Source organism: Dermochelys coriacea, chromosome 14 (genome assembly GCF_009764565.3).
Source record: "Dermochelys coriacea isolate rDerCor1 chromosome 14, rDerCor1.pri.v4, whole genome shotgun sequence".
Taxonomy (NCBI): Eukaryota; Metazoa; Chordata; order Testudines; family Dermochelyidae; genus Dermochelys; species Dermochelys coriacea.
In genome coordinates, this window is record NC_050081.1 from 64,676 (window position 1) to 87,192 (window position 22,517).

Consider the following 22,517-nt stretch of genomic DNA (forward strand, 5'->3'; position numbering starts at 1 on the left):
AAATCCCAGTGGGGCTGGGATGGGGCTAAAACATTGTTGCGGGTGGTTCTGGGTACATATCGTCAGGCCCCTCTTCCCTCCCTTCCTCCTGTGAAAGCAAGGGCAGACAATCGTTTTGCGCCTTTTTTCTTGAGTTACCTGTGCAGACGCCATACCACGGCAAGCATGGAGCCGGCTCAGCTAACCGTCACCGTATGTCTCCTGGGTGCTGGCAGACACGGTACTGCATTGCTACACAGCAGCAGTTTATTGCCTTTTGACAGCATTCAGTGCAGTACGACTGGTAGCCGTCGTCGACGTAGTCCTGGGTGCTCTTTTAAGCGACCTCGATGAGGGTCAAGGGTGCCTGGGAAAACATGGGAGTGACTCAGCCAGGTCATTTCCCTTTTAAGTTTCATCTCATGGCGATTGAATCCTACCGGCAGTGCATTGTCTTTTAATCAGCAGCCAGCAGAAGATGATGGCCAGCAGTCATACTGCACCGTCTTCTACCGAGCACCCAGGAGATGACGATGGCTAGCAGTCGTACTACGCAGTCTGCTGCCGGCAAGATGTATAAAGATAGATGAAGTGGCTCAAAACAAGAAATAGACCAGATTTGTTTTGTATTCATTTTCTTCTCCCTCCCTCCCTCCGTGAAATCAACAGCCTGTTAAACCCAGTTTTGAGTTTTATCCTTGAGTTTTTGAGTTCTATCCTTGAGGGGGCCATTCTGTTTCTCGCAAAGCCATCCCCTTTGTTGATTTTAATTCCCTATAAGTCAACCCTGTAAGCCATGTCATCAGTTGCCCCTCCCTCCGTCAGGGCAATGGCAGACAATCGTTCCACACCTTTTTTCTTTGCAGACGCCATACCACGGCAAGCATGGAGCCCGCTCAGATCATTTTGGCAATTAGGAGCACATTAAACACTACACACATTATCCAGCAGTATATGCAGCACCAGAACCTGGCAAAGCGAAACCGGGCGAGTAGGCAAAGTCAGTGCGGTGATGAGAGTGATGAGGACATGGACATAGACTTCTCTCAAAGCACGGGCCCTGGCAATGTGGGCATCATGGTGCTAATGGGGCAGGTTCATGCGGTGGAACACCGATTCTGGGCTCTGAAAACAAGCACAGATTGGTGGGACTGCATAGTATTGCAGGTCTGGGATGATTCCCAGTGGCTGCGAAACTTTCACATGCGTAAGGGCACTTTCATGGAACTTTGTGCCTTGCTTTCCCCTGCCCTGAGGCGCAATAATACCAAGATGAGAGCAGCCCTCACAGTTGAGAAGCGAGTGGCAATAGCCCTGTGGAAGCTTGCAATGCCAGACTGCTACCGGTCAGTCGGGAATCAATTTGGAGTGGGCAAATCTACTGTGGGGGCTGCTGTGATGCAAGTAGCCAACGCAGTCAAAGATCTGCTGATATCAAGGGTAGTGACCCTGGGAAATGTGCAGGTCATAGTGGATGGCTTTGCTGCAATGGGATTCCCTAACTGTGGTGGGGCCATAGACGGAACCCATATCCTTATCTTGGCACCGGAGCACCAAGCCGGCGAGTACATAAACCGCAAGGGGTACTTTTCAATAGTGCTGCAAGCACTGATGGATCACAAAGGACATTTCACCAACATCAACGTGGGATAGCCGGGAAAGGTACATGACGCTCGCATCTTCAGGAACTCTGGTCTGTTTCAAAAGCTGCAGGAAGGGACTTTATTCCCAGACCAGAAAATAACGGTTGGGGATGTTGAAATGCCTATAGTTATCCTTGGGGACCCAGCCTACCCCTTAATGCCATGGCTCATGAAGCCATACACAGGCAGCCTGGACAGTAGACAGGACCTGTTCAGCTACAGGCTGAGCAAGTGCAGAATGGTGGTAGAATGTGCATTTGGACGTTTAAAGGCGCAATGGCGCAGTTTACTGACTCGGTTAGACCTCAGTGAAACCAATATTCCCACTGTTATTACTGCTTGCTGTACACGCCACAATATCTATGAGAGTAAGGGGGAGACATTTATGGCGGGGTGGGAGGTTGAGGCAAATTGCCTGGCTGCTGGTTATGCACAGCCAGACACCAGGGCGGTTAGAAGAGCACAGGAGGGCGCAGTGTGCATCAGAGAAGCTTTGAAAACCAGTGTCATGACAGGCCAGGCTACGGTATGAAAGTTCTGTTTGTTTCTCCTTGATGAAACCCCCGCCTCTTGGTTCACTCTACATCCCTGTAAGCTAACCACCCTCCCCTCCTCCCTTCGATCAATAAAGTCATTGTTGCTTCACATTCATGCATTCTTTATTAATTTATCACACACAAATAGGGGGATAATTGCCAAGGTAGCCCAGGAGGGGTGGTGGAGGAGAGAAGCACCAGGAGGAGTGGTGGAAGAGGGGAAGGATAAGGCTACATAACTTTAAAAGTTTAAAACTTATTGAATGCCAGTCTTCTGTTACTTGGACAGTCCTCTGGGGTGGAGTGACTGGGTGGCTGAAGGCCCTCCCCACCGCGTTCTTGGGCGTCTGGGTGAGGAGGCTATGGAACTTGGGGAGGAGGGCGGTTGGTTACACAGGGGCTGTAGAGGCAGTCTGTGCTCCTGCTGCCTTTCGTGCAGCTCAACCATATCCTGGAGCATATTAGTTTGATCCTCCAGCAGCCTCAGCATTGAATCCTGCCTCCTCTCATCACGCTGCTGCCACCTTTCAGCTTCAGTTCTCTCTTCAGCCTGCCACTTACTCTCTTCAGCCCGCCACCTCTCCTCCCAGTCATTTTGTGCTTTCCTGCACTCTGACATTGTCTGCCTCCACGCATTTGTCTGTGCTCTGTCAGTGTGGGAGGACAGCATGAGCTCAGAGAACATTTCATTGCGAGTGCGTTTTTTTCGCCTTCTGATCTTTGCTAGCCTCTGGGAAGGAGAAGATCCTGTGATCCTTGAAACACATGCAGCTGGTGGAGGGAAAAAAAGGGGACAGTGGTATTTAAAAAGACACATTTTATAGAACAATGGATACACCCTTTCACGGTAAACCTTGCTGTTAACATTCCATACATAGCACATGTGCTTTCGTTCCAAGGTCGCATTTTGCCTCTCCCAGTGTGTGGCTAGCCCCTCCCCCCTCCCCTTGGCCAACGGTGGGGAACATTTCTGTTCAGCCACAGGCAAACAGCCCAGCAGGAACATGCACCTCTGAATGTCCCCTTAAGAAAAGCACCCTATTTCAACCAGGTGACCATGAATAATATCACTCTCCTGAGGATAACACAGAGAGATAAAGAACAGATGTTGTTTGAACGCCAGCAAACATACACTGCAATGCTTTGTTCTACAATGATTTCCGAGTACGTGCTACTGGCCTGGAGTGGTAAAGTGTACTACCATGGTGAACGGAATAAGGCTGCCCTCCCCAGAAACCTTTTGCAAAGGCTTTGGGAGTACATCTAGGAGAGCCGCGAATGCCAGGGCAAATTAATCATTAAACGTGCTTGTTTTTAAACCATGTATAGTATTTTAAAAGGTACACTCACCAGAGGTCCCTTCTCCACCTGGCGGGTCCGGGAGGCAGCCTTGGGTGGGTTCGGGGGGTACTGGCTCCAGGTCCAGGGTGAAAAACAGTTCCTGGTTGTCGGGAAAACCAGTTTCTCCGCTTGCTTGCTGTGAGCTATCTACAACCTCATCATCATCATCTTCCTCATCCCCAAAACATGCATCATCTCCATTGAAGGAGTCAAACAGCACGGCTGAGGTAGTGGTAGCTGAACCCCCTAAAATGGCATGCAGCTCATCATAGAAGTGGCATGTTTTGGGCTCTGACCCGGAGCGACCGTTCGCCTCTCTGGTTTTCTGGTAGGCTTGCCTCAGCTCCTTAAGTTTTACGTGGCACTGCTTCGGGTCCCTGTTATGGCCTCTGTCCTTCGTGCCCTGGGAGATTTTGAAAAATGTTTTGGCACTTCGAAAACTGGAACGGAGTTCTGATAGCACGGATTCCTCTCCCCATACAGCGATCGGATCCCATACCTCCCATTTGGTCCATGCTGGAGCTCTTTTGCGATTCTGGGACTCCATCATGGTCACCTCTGCTGATGAACTCTGCATGGTCACCTGCAGCTTGCCAAACAGGAAATTGACATTCAAAAGTTCGCAGGTCTTTTCCTGTCTACCTGGGCAGTGCATCTGAATTGAGAGTGCTGTCCAGAGCGGTCACAATGGAGCACTCTGGGATAGCTCACGGAAGCCAATACTGTCTAATTGTTTCCACAGTATCCCAAATTCGACCCAGCAAGGCCGATTTCAGCGCTAATCCCCTTGTCGGGGGTGGAGTAAGGAAATCGATTTTAAGAGCCCTTTAAGTCGAAAAAAAGGGCTTCATCGTGTGGACAGGTGCAGGGTTAAATTGATTTAACACTGCTAAATTCGACCTCAACTCCTAGTGTAGACCAGGGCTTAGATTTATAAACAAAGGAGTAGGAATTAGAGTTGGGATGCGTGTTTACCTATGTATTGGAGTGATACTGGAATACTTTGTCCCATTTTGGTGTTCACATTTCAAAAAGGATATTGAAAAATAGGAGAGGATGCAGACAAAAGCCTCAAATGATTTGAGGGCTGGAAAGAATGCCTTTCAGTGACACATGGAGACCAGTCTGTTTAACTTATCAAAAAGTTCAAGAGATGACTTGATCGCTATGTAATCAAGTTCCTTCCTGGGGAGAAAATACTTGCTACTAAAGGACTCTTAAATCTATCAGAGAAAGGCATGAGAAGAACCAGTGACTGGAAGTTAAAGCCAGACAAATTCAAATTAGAAATAAGGCATAATATTTTAACAGTGAGGATTATGAACTACTGGAACAAACTATGAAAGAATGTGGTGGATTCTTCATCTTTTAATGTTGAGAAATCCAAGACTGGATTCCTTTCTGGAGGATATGCTCTAGTCAATCACAAGTTAATGGGCTGCACAGAGGTAACTGGAAGAAATGCTATGGCCAGTGTGAAGCAGGATGTCATACTAGATGAACTAATGGTCTCTTCTGGCTTTAAAATGAATCTATGAACTTTTGGATTCGAGAAGGTGGTGGAAGTACCTGAAGCAGTCAGTCAGCATGCCATCCTACCTTTTATAGCCACACCGTTTGAGTGTTAAGAGTAGTGATGGAAGGATAGTGGGTGCATGAGCGCTCCCACAGGCACTGCTACTAAAAGTTCCCGTCCAGACTGCACAATCGGGCACATCTCAGGCGAGTGAATGTGCAGAGGTTTTCTTGAACTCCAGTAACAGGTGTGTAATCTTTGTTTCTCTCCATACAGGACTCAATTTTGTAAGACTGTTTCAATGGAACTTCTTACATGCTTAAAGTTAAGCACGTGCTTAAGTGCTTTGCTGGATGCAGAGTGCACAGCACTTTGCAGGATCAAGCTCTTGCACAACTCCCATTTATGCTAATAATAGATTGAGAATTCTCTCTGTAGTTTGGAGGAAAAGGTTTAGAATACTTACAAGAGTAAAGGAATACTGGAATAAGTCTCTTTGACAAAGGAAAATGTTTTTAAATCAGTGGCCAGCAGTGGCAATGAACAGTCTGTGTTATTACCACTTTATTGGAATAAAACAGAGGCTGGAACAAAAATGCACTTCCAAAATACAGTTCACTTTCCACTTCCTAATGAGAAAACCTTTATTCATATGTTAATCTTTATAGGGATCATTTTCTACATAGTTCCTCAAACCCTGAGATTTCAGCTTTCTTTGAGGGGAAAAAATTTTTTTGTTCCTTTTAAAATATCTATTAGTACAGAAACAAGTCTTGTAGCAATCTGAACTTAAAGTCCTTGGAAAGTATATCTAGGCTCAACTGCAAATTTAGGTTGGATTTTGTAGTCAACTTTATATATTTGGACAGTAGAACTGTTACAATTTGCTGTCTTTTCCCCCACCTCAGAATAGCATTCCCTTCGAACATCATGGCAAGTAGCTGCTCGTCTCCTCGTTGGAAGGCAGCACTGGGTGAGTCCCTTCTTGTTAGACCCAAATCTTTTTGGATGGGGTGGGATTAAATCCTGTGGAAACATCAGATTTGGCACTTCCTCCTCACCTTAACTCTTACAATTGTATGCTTTATCTCTCTGCCCTACGCTCAGATGTCAGGTACCTGACGTGGCATTAGGATTCCTTCTGAATGTAAAAGTAAACATCCTTCCAAGAATTGAAGTATTTACTACTACTATTCCTAAATTGTTTAGTAGAATTAATTAAACTTGGTGATTTGGGAAGCCCCTATGGCTATTAAGGCATTGCTAATAAAATAAGCAGATCAGCAACTCTAAACCATCTAACTATCCTAGAACCACTAGTTACACCATAATTATGCTTACAATCTCAGACATCCATTCTAAACTAGATTGATCTTTTAAAATTATGAAAACAGATTACTTGTTCTGAAGACTTGTCATGGAGAACAAAATTAACTAATTCAAGTAAGGCTTTATCTTGGCATGAGTGGTACAAGTTATTAAAACATCCTTCATTTTTCTATGTTTTTTAATTCTCTTCCATACCTTCTGAGCTGCCAGAGATTAAAAGCATTTTCAGATGAACTTCTCTTTAGTGTATCTGAAACATTAGCATCTTGAATATAGGCAGACTTGAACTTGGATACTCAAAATCCTTTGTCAGTGAATAGTGAAATAATTTCTGCCTTTATGCGCAGTTTTCTAGTATTTAAGCCAATTGTGTTTTAGCAATAGAAACATTTGTAGGTCAAAATCTGTACCTCATGGTTGAAGGATACTGACTCTTAAATAACTTTAGAAGCTTCTTCTTTGCTTTGCTATATATTAAAAAGGCAATCATATTTTTCTGTTCCTTGTTAAATTACGTAGTTCTTTCCGCTGCTTTACTTTCTCTATAAAGCTCCAGTTTGCACTAATCCTACATCTGCAGTTGGTGTAGCATCCTTCTCTTCCTCTTTTTTTATTTAATTTTCTCCGGTTGTTCTGTGTACTTGGCTGACTCCAGAAGCTGCTTCTTTCTTAAATTGTTGTAATATTCAAAACTGTCTGCAAATGATGGTTTACTGCTTTAGAGCCCCAATCATTAGGCCTTACTCAAGCAAAGCGCCCACTGAAGTCAATGCAAATCTTGCATGAGTTATGACTGCAGGACCCAGCCAGATCAAGATCTTGTCTGTGGTGCTTGACCTTTATGTGCCAAAAATTTGGTAGCTACTTAAGACTGTTTGTTTCTCATTCTTAGAGTGATGTTGCTGCTTTGACATTGGTAAACTTCTTAAATTAAATGTACTGATGTGTGATGCCTTTAACTCTCTGTGGGCACTATGTTACTTAAGACAAACTCAAGCTAAGTAAATAATATTGTGCAATGTGTTTAATATAGTAAAAAGCCAACGAGCTCTATCTCTTTTCAACATTATATTTTTAACTTTATGCTTCGATTTGGGTTTCTTCAGCCTTGAATCTCTATCAGTTTTATTTCAAGAGCTCAGCAGTTTAATCTGGTTTTGTTCTTTTTTGCGTGCATGTTTTTGCTCCGATTTATTTGTTCTTCAAACTCTCTGCTTGTGATGAAGAGGTCATTTCCTGTGTTAACCTTAATACAGAAGGAAAATGCAGATAACATGATGTGGCTACAGGTAGGTATGAAATAGCCTGTGTAGTCCATTGAATTGTAGATTCTAGAAAGATAACTTTTTCTTTTACCAGGGTTTTTATGCCCAGATATTTTGCAACAAGTGGCTGAAACAATTTTGGTAGAACCATCTACGTGCTAGTTAAAATGACTTGTTCTGATTTTATCTTATTCTTTGGCTCTGATAGATTCCTGCTCGTGTGACTACCAGTGTTCTCCAGTCTGCTGTGCACCGATGAAAATAATTTTGCCATAGAGGGCAGTTAATGCATGGCTGATCGCCTATGTTACCAATGGCTTTACTAGCAAAAATACCCCAACCTAGAGCAGAAACATTACAACTGGAGCTTTCCATGCCACTTACAAAGAGATACTTGCAGGAACCTGGACAGACTCCAACAGCTGCCATTAAAAGAGGCTCTTGCCAGAAACCCAATGACCTTAAGTGAACTCTGTAGTAACAGGGCTGGAAAAGGAAGAGATGGTTTACAGAGTTAATCGCCTGTTATTGAATAGCCATTTCAGTTCTCCCTCCACAGGCGGCAGACTTTACCCCTTTTTATTATTCTACTGTAACTATAAATCTTTTACCTGGTTGGTTTAAGAAAATTTTATATCATTTTGCTAAGATTATTGGCTTAATTCTGTGTAAAGAATTCTGTCTTGCTTTTGTCTGATTTAAAAATGTCATATATGAACAATCCTGAATTAAAGACAATGACTTGAAATTTCTTGTAAAGTTTAGTCTGGCAGGGAATATGTAAATTAATTAAAACCATCTGATTTTATTTAAACTGTTTACTTTTTTTGGTATAGTCCCATTCAGGATGAGGGGTGGGGGAGTTCTCCTGAAAGTTTTTTAACATGCATTATAGTTTTATTACTTTGCTTCTTCCACATTTTAATGGAAATCTCCATGCAACACAAACATTTTTGAATTTTTACTCTTCTATAGTATAGTCAGAGAAAGCAAAAGATACTGGATAGATGTGTCTGGGCTCTTTAGAGATGGTGATATTGAAAGATAACTTATTCCTAAAGAATGTGAAGAATAAAGAGGGAGAAGGGCTCTGATATTTAAGAGGAATTTGTTGGAGTTTAGAGATGGTAAGCATGGCATGTGGTTCTCCTTCATTTGAGGAGGAGGATTGTGTATAAAACACTCTTCCTTGGTAAGATCTAGTTTTCTACATTGAGACTGGCTGGTTTAAAGACCATTGCAAGTGGCACAAGAATTACTGCCATTGCAGACTGAGTGAATTTGTGTACAGTTGCTTCATCATCCACATTCATAAAAAACAAGTGATTCTGGTCGGCTGTGTATTGCCAAGACACAAAAAGGAATTATAAACAAAATATTCCTGCTGTGAAATCCTGAGAACTGATTATCAGGCATGAATTACATTCTTAATATAATATAAATTGTATATTTCTGGGATTGCTATTCTTTATCTGGAGTTAAATGACTTGTTCATATGCCTAGAATGTCCAAAATAAAAAGTGCTCTTGGCAGATGTCCCTATTAAGGAATATGGAAGGATCTTTATATTGTTTCTAACTTAAAAGATTTTCCTAAAGTGATGCTAAATATTTTATCCTTGCAGTAACTAGAAAAGTTGAATTATTAGTCATATTCAAGCAAAGTAATGTCAATTTCCCTCTTGAAAATGAAAGTGCAATACATAAGTGTTGTTTGAAAGATTCCGTCCTATTTGGAAACATAGGCTAAAAACAAATCCATTAATGTTTTCCTTGTGCCTCAAACTTTTTTAGCATAGTTGTTGTTCCAGAGTTTTGTAAATTCTTTTTCTATCCAAAATCCACGGACTAAATCTGTCAGTCACTTTTCTTGAGATATTTCAGAATGCTAACTAATTGCTTGTGCTTGCTCTAGATTTCACTGGGGGAAACCTTTGTTTCAGGGGAGTGCAATGGAAAGGTTTAAAAGTTTTGTCCATGGATAATTTTGCATAACAGAATCCCCTACTCAGTTACTGTAGATTTCAGGACTTAAGGCATGTGCACTACCATTTGTACAGTTCTACATTTCACTGTGCTTTCTTTGTAAATATGTGTGGTTAATGATATAATGTTAGAGAGACTTAGAAAGGCAGCCTTTTTTTCCCGTCCTCTGTATCCGGAACCTTAAATTGCTGTACTGTACTTAAAAGCTGACTGATGCAAATTTCTAGAATTGTACTTGGTTGTGGGCTGTTCTTGCCCTTTCACAATAGTTATATCCCATCACCTGCAAAAAATAGTTAGAAAGTCTGTATAAACCTGTGTATTGGTAACCAATATCTCAGAACACCTCATTTGTACTATCACTGTATTTGTGTACTTTACCAATTGTGTAAATAATAAATTCATAATGACTTCTACTTTTTTCTTGGTGAAATTTATTTGTCTTTTTAATGGCTTCTCAGCACATACATAGGGAAATTCCTAATACTGAGGACCTGCAGGAATCAAGGAAACACCGAAACAAGATGTTATTGTACAAGATGTTAGCAAGAAGATACTGGTGCGTACTCCACATTGGAGTACTCTGGCCTAAATTTAAACTAACCATACATTGGGAGAGAACACAAAAGTCCCTCACTCCTGTGTAGGGATTAGTCACAGTCACATTCGTTCCTCCACAAATGCTGAGCATTGAAAACTAGTGCCTACAATGATATCTTTCTTAAAGGTAGGGAGGGGCAAGGACCTTGTGATGGCCATCTTCCCTGCACTGACCAGAAAAATTGGGTTGGCATGTCTAGGGGAAAGTATAGAAAGTGACACATGCTCCCAGAAGTGTGGTGACTGTCTCAGCCAGCTCTGGAGGGGGGGACTTCTGCCCCAACCTAGTCCTCTCCTACTGCAAGTGTTGATTGAAAAGCCATGATTCAGCTTTGTGTTTTTGTAGATTTAGAGGGCTATGTCAGCTTATACCAAGGACCTAGCCCAGAATATATAACACTTAGTACCTGATCCAATGAAGCTGATGGGGAAAAGAGTAACAAACCAATAACTGCAAGTAGCCCATGAGGAAAATAAGGACCTAACTGTATAGTAGTAGCCCATTTCTTCTCATTGAAATTAATGCCTTTTTTTCCCTAATGGTAAAGTATTATTTATTTACTATAAATATAGTAAACTAATATAGTTTACAGTCTTATAAAGAGCAGCTTTTTGCAAGTGTTCGGTATTTGTTGTGCTTTTGTTAACAAGTATAACCTTGTATTGATATGAAGCTTGGGAAAACAATTGCTGTTGAGCAGTAAGTCTTATAACTGACTCGTAGGAGCTGTAGGTGAAAAGATGGAGGATGTTTATTTCATATCACTAGTAATAATAGCAAGCTCTTAGAGCTTTTGAGCAGTAGACTGCAAATGCATCTTTAATGTATTTATCCTTGCAACACTCCTGTGAGGTAGAAAAGTATTTTCCCCATTTTACAGATGAGGAAATGAGGCACAGAGAGGCTAAGTGACTTCCAAAGGTCTCACACAGGAAGTCTGCTGTGGTGCAGAGAATTGAACTTGTCTGCAAAGTCCTAATAGGACATATGTTAGTTCTGATGCACATTTATTACAAACCACTGTTTTTTGGCATTTAATCTTCAAAATTATAATTATTCACAAGTTTCTTCAGGTCGTGTGTCATTTTTGAAAGAATTATTAAAATTATGTTCTGCAAAATCATGGAAAGGTGGAGTTTACTTTGCACATTCATAGCTGAAATGCATGATTTTTTTTAAAAAATCCAGCCTTGCCATGGATGTAGTACTCAATGGGAACAATCTCCTTTGATTTTTAGGAACATTGACTTGGGCATCATATACACAGCAAGCATAACCAAACCTAGTGGTAATTGGGTTCCCAGATTCTTATAGGGTATCAAGGTTCTTAAAAATAGGTTGTTTCAGTACTGCAATTCAAATTGTGACATTTTTCCCTCAGCTATCCAAGTGAGAGACAGACACACACACGGCAAAGTTAAGGGTCCAGATCTAATGCATCCAAGGGTTCTAAGGGAGTTGGCTGCTGGGACTGCAGAACCATTGGCCATTATCTTTGAAAATTCGTGGTGATCGGGGGAGGTCCTGGACTGTTGGAAAAAGGCAAATATAGTGCCCATATTTTTAAAAAGGGAAGACTAGAGGGAACTACAGACCGGTCAGCCTCATCTCAACCCCTGGAAAAATCATGGACCAGGTCCTCAAGGAATCCATTTTGAAGCACTTGAGGACAGGAAGGTGATCAGGAACAGTCAACATGGATTCACCAAAGGCAAATCATGTCTGACCAAACTCATCATAGATTCATAGAATATCAGGGTTGGAAGGGACCTCAGGAGGTCATCTAGTCCAACCCCCTGCTCAAAGCAGGACCATCCCCACCTAAATCATCCCAGCCAGGGCTTTGTCAAGCCTGACCTTAAAAACTTCTAAGGAAGGAGATTCCACCACCTCCCTAGGTAACCCATTCCAGTGTTTCACCACCCTCTTAGTGAAAAAGTTTTTCCTAATATCCAACCTAAACCTCCCCCACTGCAACTTGAGACCATTACTCCTCGTTCTGTCATCTGCTACCACTAAGAACAGTCTAGATCCATCCTCTTTGGAATCCCCTTTCAGGTAGTTGACAGCAGCTATCAAATCCCCCATCATTCTTCTCTTCCTCAGACTAAACAATCCCAGTTCCCTCAGCCTCTCCTCATAAGTCATGTATTCCAGTCCCCTAATCATTTTTGTTGCCCTCTGCTGGACTCTTTCCAATTTTTCCACATCCTTCTTGTAGTGTGGGGCCCAAAACTGGACACAGTACTCCAGATGAGGCCTCACCAATGTCGAATAGAGGGGAACGATCACGTCCCTCGATCTGTTGGCAATGCCCCTACTTATACATCCCAAAATGACATTGGCCTTCTTGGCAACAATGGCCCACTGTTGACTCATATCCAGCTTCTTGTCCACTGTAACCCCTATGTCCTTTTCTGCAGAACTGCTGCCTAGCCCTTCGGTCCCTAGTCTGTAGCGGTGCATGGGATTCTTCCGTCCTAAGTGCAGGACTCTGCACTTGTCCTTGTTGAACCTCATCAGATTTCTTTTGGCGCAATCCTCTAATTTGTCTAGGGCCCTCTGTATCTTATCCCTACCCTCCAGCGTATCTACCTCTCCTCCCAGTTTAGTGTCATCTGCAAACTTGCTGAGGGTCCAATCCACACCATCCTCCAGATCATTAATGAAGATATTGAACAAAACCAGCCCGAGGACCGACCTTTGGGGCACTCCACTTGATACCAGCTGCCAACTAGACATGGAGCCATTGATCACTACCCGTTGAGCCTGACAATCTGGTCAGCTTTCTATCCACTTTATAGTCCATTCATCCAGCACATACTCCTTTAACTTACTGGCAAAAATATAGTGGGACACTGTCAAAAGCATTGCTAAAGTCAAGGAATAGCACATCCACTGCTTTCCCCTCATCCACAAGGCCAGTTATCATGTCATAGAAGGCAATTAGATTAGTCAGGCATGACTTGCCCTTGGTGAATCCATGCTGACTGTTCCTGATCTCTTTCCTCTCCTCTAAGTGCTTCAGAATTGATTCCTTGAGGACCTGCTCCATGATTTTTCCAGGGACTGAGGTGAGGCTGACTGGCCTGTAGTTCCCAAGATCATCCTCCTTCCCTTTTTTTAAAGATGGGCACTACATTAGTCTTTTTCCAGTCGTCCGGGACCTCCCCCGATTGCCATTAGTTTTCAAAGATAATGGCCAATGGCTCTGCAATCACATCCGCCAACTCCTTTAGCACTCTCGGATGAAGCGCATCCGGCCCTATCGACTTGTGCTTGTCCAGCTTTTCTAAATAGTCCCAAACCACTTCTTTCTTCACAGAGGGCTGGTCACTTCCTCCCCATGCTGTGCTGCCCAGTGCAGCAGTCTGGGAGCTGACCTTGTTCATGAAGACAGAGGCAAAAAAAGCATTGAGTACATTAGCTTTTTTTCATATCCTCTGTCACTAGGTTGCCTCCCTAATTCAATAAGAAGCCCACACTTTCCTTGACTTTCTTCTTGTTGCTAACATACCTGAAGAAACCCTTCTTGTTACTCTTAACATCTCTTTCTAGCTGCACCTCCAGGTGTGATTTGGCCTTCCTGATTTCACTCCTGCATGCCCGAGCAATATTTTTATACTCTTCCCTCGTCATTTGTCCAGTCTTCCACTTCTTGTAAGCTTCTTTTTTGTGTTTAAGATCAGCAAGGATTTCACTGTTAAGCCAAGCTGGTCGCCTGCCATATTTACTATTCTTTCTACACATTGGGATGGTTTGTTCCTGTAACCTCAATAAGGATTCTTTAAAATACAGCCAGCTCTCCTGGACTCCTTTCCCCCTCATATTCTCCTCCCAGGGGATCCTGCCCATCAGTTCCCTGAGGTTGTCAAAATCTGCTTTTCTGAAGTCCAGGGGCCGTATTCTGCTGCTCTCCTTTCTTCCCTGTGTCAGGATCCTGAACTCGACCATCTCATAGTCACTGCCTCCCAGGTTCCCATCCACTTTTGCTTCCCCTACTAATTCTTCCCAGTTTGTGAGCAGCAGGTCAAGAAGAATTCTGCCCCTAGTTGGTTCCTCCAGAACTTGCACCAGGAAATTGTCCCCTACACTTCCCAAAAACTTCCTGGATTGTCTGTGCACCACTATATTGCTCTCCCAGCAGATATCAGAGTGATTGAAGTCTCCCCTGAGAACCAGGGCCTGCGATCTAGTAACTTCTGTTAGTTGCTGGAAGAAAGCCTCGTCCACCTCATCACCCTGATCAGGTGGTCTGTAGCAGACTCACACCACGACATCACCCTTTGTTGCTCACGCTTCTAAACTTAATTCAGAGACACTTGTGTTTTTCTGCAGTTTCATACCGGAGCTCTGAGCAGTCATACTGCTCTCTTACATACAATGCAACTCCCCCACCTTTTCTGCCCTGCCTGTCCTTCCTGAACACAGTTTATATCCATCCATGACAGTACTCCAGTCATGTGAGTTATCCCACCAAGTCTCCGTTATTCCAATCACATAATTCCTCGACTGTGCCAGGACTTCCAGTTCTCCCTGCTTGTTTCCCAGGCTTCTTGCATTTGTGTTTCGGCACTTGAGATAACTTGCTGTTTGTCCTGCTTTCTTAGTATGAGGCAGGAGCCCTCCCCTTTCGCGTCCTCCTGCTCGTGCTTCCTGCCGGTATCCCACGTCCCCACTTACCTCAGGGCTTTGGTCTTCTTCCCCCGGTGAACCTAGTTTAAAGCCCTCCTCACTAGGTTAGCCACTCTGCTTCCAAAGATGCTCTTCCCTCTCTTTGTTAGATGGAGCCCATCTCTGCCTAGCACTCCTCCTCCTTGGAACACCATCCCATGGTCAAAAAATCCAAAGCCTTCTCTCTCACACCACCTGCGTAACCATTCGTTGACTTCCACAATTCGACGGTCTCTACCCAGGCCTTTTCCTTCTACAGGGAGGATGGACGAAACCACCACTTACGCCTCAAACTCCTTTATCCTTCTTCCCAGAGCCATGTAGTCTGCAGTGATCCGGTCAAGATCATTCTTGGCAGTATCATTTGTGCCCACGTGGAGAAGCAGGAAGGGGTAGCGATCCGAGGGCTTGATGAGTCTTGGCAGTCTCTCCGTCACATCGTGAATCCTAGCTCCTGGCAAGCAGCAGACTTCTCACTTTTCCCGGTTGGGGTGGCAGATAGATGACTCGGTCCCCCTGAGGAGAGAGTCCTCGACCACCACCATCCACCTCCTCCTCTTCAGAGCGGTGGTCATGGAACCCCCATCCCTAGGACAGTGCATCTCATGCCTTCCAATCGGCGGAGTCTACTTCTGTTCCCTTTCCTCAGATGTATCATCTAGTCCGCTCTCTGTATTAATACCTGTGGAGAACATGAAAACAGTTGCTTACCTGTATCTGCGCTGCTGGTATATGGACGCTCCCCTTTCTTCTTCTGGAGGTCACATGCTGCCAAATTTTTTCACAGTCCTCCTTTCCCTGCAGTGCAGCCTGCTCTGAATCTTCAGAACATTTTGCCCATCGAAGCATATCCTGATGTCTGTCCAGGAAATCTTCAGCTTCTCTTATGCAATGCAGGGTCGGTACTTGTTTCTCCAGACCTTGAACCTTCTCTTCCAATATGGAGACCAGCTTGCACTTTGTACAGACAAAGTTGCTTCTGTCCTGTGGAAGAAAGACAAACATGGCACATCCAGTGCAGGTCACAACAGCTGAACGCTCCCCAACCATATTACCTTCTTTCTACAAGCTTTCTCAGGAGTTGTAGTAACTACTCAGAGAAGCCGGCAAGATGTAAGCCTCAGTGGGCTCTCCCCGGGCGAACTCCCAGGCAAACTCTCTTTGTTAGCCTCTCTGCTGTTTGCCGCTCAGCTGGTTCGCAGCTGACTGGCTTTTTATAACAGTGGCTTTCTTTGATGAGATAACTGGCTCTGGGGATATGGGGAAGCGGTGGATGTGATATATCTTGACTTTAGCAAAGCTTTTTATACGGTCTCCCACAGTATTCTTGCCAGCAAGTTAAAAAAGTATGGATTGGATGAATAGCCTATAAGGTGGATAGAAAGCTGGCTAGATTGTTGGGCTCAAGGGGTAGTGTTCAATGGCTTGATGTCTAGTTGGCAGCCGGTATCAAACGGAGTGTCCCAGGGGGTCGGTCCTGGGGCCGGTTTTGTTCAACATCTTTATTAATGATCTGGATGATGGGATGAATTGCACTCTCAGCAAGTTCGCAGATGACACTAAGCTGGGGGGAGAAGTAGATATGCTGGAGGGTAGGGATAGGGTCCAGAGTGATCTAGACAAATTGGAGGATTGGGCTAAAAGAAATCAGATGAGATGCAACAAGGACAAATGCAGAGTCCTGCACTTAGGAAGAATCCCATTCACCGCTGCAGGCTGGGGACCGACCTAGCTAAGCAGCAGTTCTGCAGAAAAGGACCTGGGGATTACCATGGACAAGAAGCTGGATATGAGTCAGCAATGTGCCCTTGTAGCCAAGAAGGCCAACAGCATATTGGGCGGGCTGTATTAGTAGGAGCGTTGCCAGTAGCTCGAGGGATGTGATTATTCCCATTTATTCGGCACTGGTAAGGCCACCCCTGGAGTATTGTGTCCAGTTTTGGTTCCCCCCACTACAGAAGGGATATGGACAAATTAGAGAGAGTCTAGCAGAGGGCAATGAAAATTATTATGGGGCTTGGGCACATGACTTATGAGGAGAGGCTGAGGGAACTGGGGTTATTTAGTCTACAGAAGAGAAGAATGAGGGGAGATTTGATAGCAGCCTTCAACTACCTGAAGGAGGGTTCTAAAGAGGATGGAGCTAGGCTGTTCTCAGTGGTGGCAGATGACAGAACAAGCAGCAATGGTCTCACAGTACAGTGGGGGAGGCCTAGGTTGGATATCAGGAAACACTATTTCACTAGGAGGGTGGTGAAGCACTGGAATGGGCTACCTAGGGAGGTGGTGGAATCTCCATCCTTAGAGGTTTTTTAAGGCCCGGCTTGACAAAGCCCTGGACAGGATGATTTAGTGGGTGTTGGTCCTGCTTTGATCAGGAGGTTGGACTAGATGACCGCCTGAGGTCTCTTCCAACCCTAATATTCTATTAAATCTCCTACATGGAGTTGAACAAAACCTTCATAAATTTAATAGTGGTCCCCAAAGATACTGCATGGCATTGCAATAGCTGTCACATCATCATCTGGGCTTCATGAAACAGATGGAGACACAAGAAGAATTGGCTGCATGTGGCACTGAAGCATGTGATGTATGATCCTAAGTACCGTACGTCCTATGAGGAGGGCCTGGCAGGATTGGGCTGTGAATGGGCAGTGATTGTATTTAATAGGGATTTGTCATTTGGGAGTTTGTAAATATTATTGTTTGTTGCGTATTAATGTAAAGAAGTCTGTGCAGTGATGGCACCATTATATGCTAAGGCAGTCTAATAGTTAGGGTCACTTAAAATAATTAAACTTTGATGAGGCGGACTAACAATGATTTTCTAATTTTGTCAAGACCATCATCCGATGAAGTGAGCTGTAGCTCACGAAAGCTTATGCTCTAATAAATTTGTTAGTCTCTAAGGTGCCACAAGTACTCCTTTACTTTTGTGGCAGAATGTACAGTAGGTAAGAGACTTGTTTAAGAAATTCAACCTTAACTATGAATTTCCTGTTTCTAACATTTGACCATGTTAAATACTTGGGCTATGGGGGGGAATGCGGGCAACTGGCTCTAGCCACCCAGCTTTCCTGTCATTTTCATGGCTTGCTGTGGAATTGAAAAGAATGACAACTAACAGCCTATGTAAGGAATGCACTGTTTACACAGACACTGTGTTGTCCTAAGTACACCAACATAACCCCTACACCTCTTGTTAAGATGATTTTATTACGTCTGCACAGTAGAGGAGTTACATGGCCAGGGGGCGTATTTCAGTGTGTAACTTCCACTTTTTTGTCAACAAAAGTGGACTTTTATCGATAAAACAGTGAGGTGTAGATGAGGCCTTGGTTGTCTTTTCATGTATGTATGTAGTGTTTGCAGAAAAGGTGAGTACATATCTCTTTAAACTTTACTTCTTCTTTTTCTCAATACGTTAACACTTTTATGTAGTTACATTGGTTCACCTGGGCTCTCACTATAGGACAGTGAATTTTAAATTGGCATAGGGAAAGTAGTAAACTGTCACCACCCATTTAAAACAAAAATCATATGGCTGTTATTCCATGGTTGTAGGCTGACAAAACTGTAGAATTCCAGTTTTCTGGTTTCATCAGCTCCAAAAGCCACAGCACACAGTTGCTCCAAGCTATGCATTCCATGTTCAGCAGCCCTCTATGGGAAAACCCCAGTATAAAATTTAGATGTCAAATAATTTTTCCAATACTGATTGCTACTACTGTTTTGAAAATATCAAAAGGATGGGCATCATAATCTCTTCCTGACTGAACAAAAATTTAAATAGATAGTTGTATTGGTCTTGTATAGCAAATGTCATAATATCACATTAAATGTTTTAAACAAAACTAGATTTTTTTTTCTTGTTATGCCACCTCTCCAATACAAGAATTTTGCTAATAAAAATAAGGTGATTCTAACAACTTTTCTCCCACGTTTAATAAAAACTTTTAAACTTTAGTTGAGATTTAGAGAATTCAAAATTATTTTGACTGAGCAACAGAGCTTGAACTTTTCAACAATTTTTTTTAAACTGTCCCTTAGCTTTATAACAGATCCTTCCTTTGCCATCTGCACTGCTGCTATCTGCTTCACACTCATTCAATACTAAATTATCTGGGGGAAACAGAAAACATTGGCAGCTATCTAATTTTAATAGTGTTCAGCCATATAGTGAGCTACTCAATATAAACAAAAATCTAGATTAACCTAATTTGAGGGAAGTGTAACTCAACAAGAACTTAGTCCTACAACAGAAATTAGGTTCCAGAATTTACTGATTTAGACAAATTGATATTAAGGCTCCAGAGTATTTTGCTGCTAAGAAACGTAGTATGCCCATTATTAAATTAACCAGTAAAATTTCAATTTCTATTTTTACAAAAGTAATAACAAATAATCACTGGAATTACAATCACTGTGTAATAATACTGAATGAGCTCTTGCTCCATATCCATACCACAGCCTTGTATTAAGAAAACGTTAAAAGACTTTAGCTTCTATCAGCATCCATTAGTGCAGAGCCCCATTGACACCGCTAGCAGATGCCAACTTAGGACTGTTGCCTAAAGATGCACAGTTACGTACTCAAATTAGGCCCTGTTAGTGTTAAGTTGCATGCACACTTTTCATTGCCCCTTCTATGCATGCAGCTTTATGAAAGACTTTAAATGTTACATGTGCTTTCAGATACATTAGATAACCTAAATATATGTCTACACTATAGCTTATGTCGGCATAACTTATGTTGCTTGGGGGGTAGAAGTGGGGTAAATAAATCACTTCTCTGAGCAACATAATTTACGACATAAGCATTGGTGTGGACAGCACTATATCAACAAGAGAGCTCTCTCCCATCGGCATAGAGCAGCTACATTAGAGAGTTTACAGAGACATAGCTGCATCAGTATCTCTAATGTAACTGTATCCTTAGATTAATTTTGTGATCCTGCTGTGTGACATATGTTAACAACTAACTGTCAAGGTTAGGAAGAAATTCCCCATGGACCTACTATCCTCTGAAGAATGTTAGCACTGGTCACTTTTAGACAACAAGCTGAACTAGACAAATGGTCTGAACTTGTATGGTAATTTCTGTGCTCACACTGTACAAGGAGAACCTTCTACCTATAATCTCCAGTATAGACTACAGCTGTAATATCTCCATCCATGTACTTTACATCTCTGTACCCTGCTGTTAGGCTTCACAATGAGGTGTTCCTACTGTCCATAAGTGCAGGCCTGTTCTCTGAGCCTAGTCTTAGGACCACCCTTCAGGGAGAAAACCTCCAGAATTCTCTGCCTCCAAAACTGTGCCGATGGCAGAATCCAGGGCTCCCTTTGCAGAGGAGTTTTCCATATGATTTAAAAATCTTTTGTAAAGTAAACTTGTTTGTTGGCTTCAAGGTTTTCTCAAAACCACTAAACCCAATGGGATTTTTTTTGGCTTTCTGAGGAGCGTTTTAAGGGCAGCAGCTTCCCATCCAACTCAGAGATTGCAAACAGAGAAGAGGGGAGCAGAACAACAACAAATATGCCCAATTCTCACCCCACCACCACCCGTGGCAGGGCTCTGGGGGTAAAGGTGAGGTATCGAATGGACATGTTGGTAAGGAAAGATGATGCAATAGGCAGCAGGGCAACAAGACTAGGAGCCAGGAGTATGTGACTATGGGTAAGTTGTTTTTTTCCCCTAAATTTTTCTACCCTCACTGTTAAAATATTGCACTTTATTTCTTTTCAGAATTTGTCTAGCTTCCACTTATGCCTTGTTGGATCTTCTTATATCTTTTGTCTGTTAGATTGAAAGCCCAAGATCAAAATTTTGTTCCCCATATAGGCACTTATAAATGGGGATCAAATCATACGTTAACCTTTGCTTTAAAAGGCTAAATTGAGTGATCTCTTTGAGCATAAGCCTTTCATAAGGCATGTTTTCCACTTTTTAGTCAATCTTGTGGCTTCTCTCTGAACCAGCTCCAATTTACCAACATTCCAGTGCCAAATACAGAGGTAATATAACCTCCCTATTCCTACTTGAGATTCCCCATTTATACATCCAAAGATTGCATTTTTGGCCACAGTGTCACACTGGGTGCTCCTGTTCAGCTGCTTGTCCATCAAAATTTTCAATCTTTTTCAGTGCGTCTCCTTCCCAGGATAGAGATCCCCTTTCCTATAAGTATGGCCTACATTCTTTGCTTTTATATGTATACATTTGGCTGTATGAAAACACAGTGTCTACCTGCGCCCAGCTTACCAAGTGATCCAGCTCACTGCATTAGTGACATGTCCTCCTCATTAGTTAACACTCTCCCATTTTTGTGTTATCTTCAAATGTTATCAAAGTTTTCATCCAAGTCACTGATAAAAATCTGAAATAGCATAAGGCCAAGAATAGCTTTCTGTGGAAGCCCACTAGAAACACAGGCTTGATGATGATGATTCCCCATTTATAATTACGTTTTGTGACCTGAGATAAGGTGGGTGAGGTAATATCTTCTACTGGACCAACTTCTGTTGGAGACACACAAGCTTTCACGCTACACAGAGCTCTTCTTCAGGTTTGGGAAACATATTCAGAGTTGCAGCAAATCAGGATATAAAATCTTGGTCCAGACTGTATTATTATAATCTCTTGGTGAACACATTTTAATGTTACTCAGCAGCCACCTAATGATGCGGTCTGAAAAACTAGTCAGCCACTATCTATACAGAAGTATGTGTTCGCTTAAAAATATATACAAACTTAATTATAGGTCATATCCACATAGAGAATTTGCTTCTAACACCCCCACACCCCTGCCCACTCTGGCCTCTGTGTACCTTTTTTTTTTTTTTTTTTTTTTTTTTTTTTTTTTTGCTGTTTCCTGATGACCCTGGGCATAGGATGCATGCTGGACTGGACCTGAGGGCAGAGGATGGGGTGGTGGGGATGTTGCGGGGCTGTAACTCACACCATTGCAGTCATTCTTTCTTGCACTGCAAGCTGTAAGCAGCCTTGGGGAGGGTACTGTACCTTAAAGTAGCCTGTCCTCACAGTGGCTTAAGTTACACCAGAAGATGATGATGTGGCCCTTGCAGAACCCATGATTAGGAAGGCACAAAAGTAGCTGTAAAATCCCTTTGTCCTCCTCTCCTTGAGCTACCCCTCTTTGAGACACAGCACAGAACCTCAGCCAAAGTCACAATGCCTCAATCTACCAAAAATAAAACACTTTCCCTTGCCTGCTATCCCAATTTCCTCACAGGAAAAGCTTGTGAGAACAGATTGGGCTTCAGGGCATGTTCCAAAGCCTATGAATCTGGACTCCTTTGGAGCAGGAGGGATAAGTAGTTTTCAGAACTGAGGCTTCCTCAACTGGGAATCTCTAGTACTATCCCCTCCCATTTAAATCTAGAGGATGTTTGTTTGATCAATCCATCTGATTGCAATTATCAGAGTATCATATGAGGATAGCAACAGGTCCCTATGGCAGCCAACAGACAAAACACTTTGGGCCTCATAGGTCAAAGGCAGTTCCTTAAAACATCACCTGGAAACGAACTGGAAGCCAATGCAGACTACAGCTTACAAGTGTAACATGCTCTCTACAGAAAGCTCTGTAAAAAAGTGTGGCCTCCTCCTGGGTGCTCCCAAGTA

General features: G+C 42.9%; 1 protein-coding gene across 5 annotated transcripts in view; it reads left to right on the plus strand.

Annotated features, from left to right (window-relative positions):
- Positions 1-20,543, plus strand: part of CSNK1D (casein kinase 1 delta) — an 81,194-nt gene extending 60,651 nt beyond the window's left edge. Inside the window, exons 10-12 of one of the 5 annotated variants that reach the window (XR_005288807.2) lie at positions 5,924-5,988; positions 7,571-7,633; positions 7,818-10,010. Coding sequence is in view for 4 of the 5 variants with exons in the window: in XM_043497586.1 (XP_043353521.1) it covers positions 20,331-20,543 (213 nt within the window). In the remaining variant the exon portion in view is untranslated. Of the gene's footprint in view, positions 1-5,923; positions 5,989-7,570; positions 7,634-7,817; positions 10,011-20,330 lie in introns of those variants that run through there. The other 4 variants (XM_038371438.2, XM_038371434.2, XM_038371435.1 and 1 more) reach the window with 4 other exon arrangements.
- Positions 20,544-22,517: the final 1,974 nt, after the last annotated feature.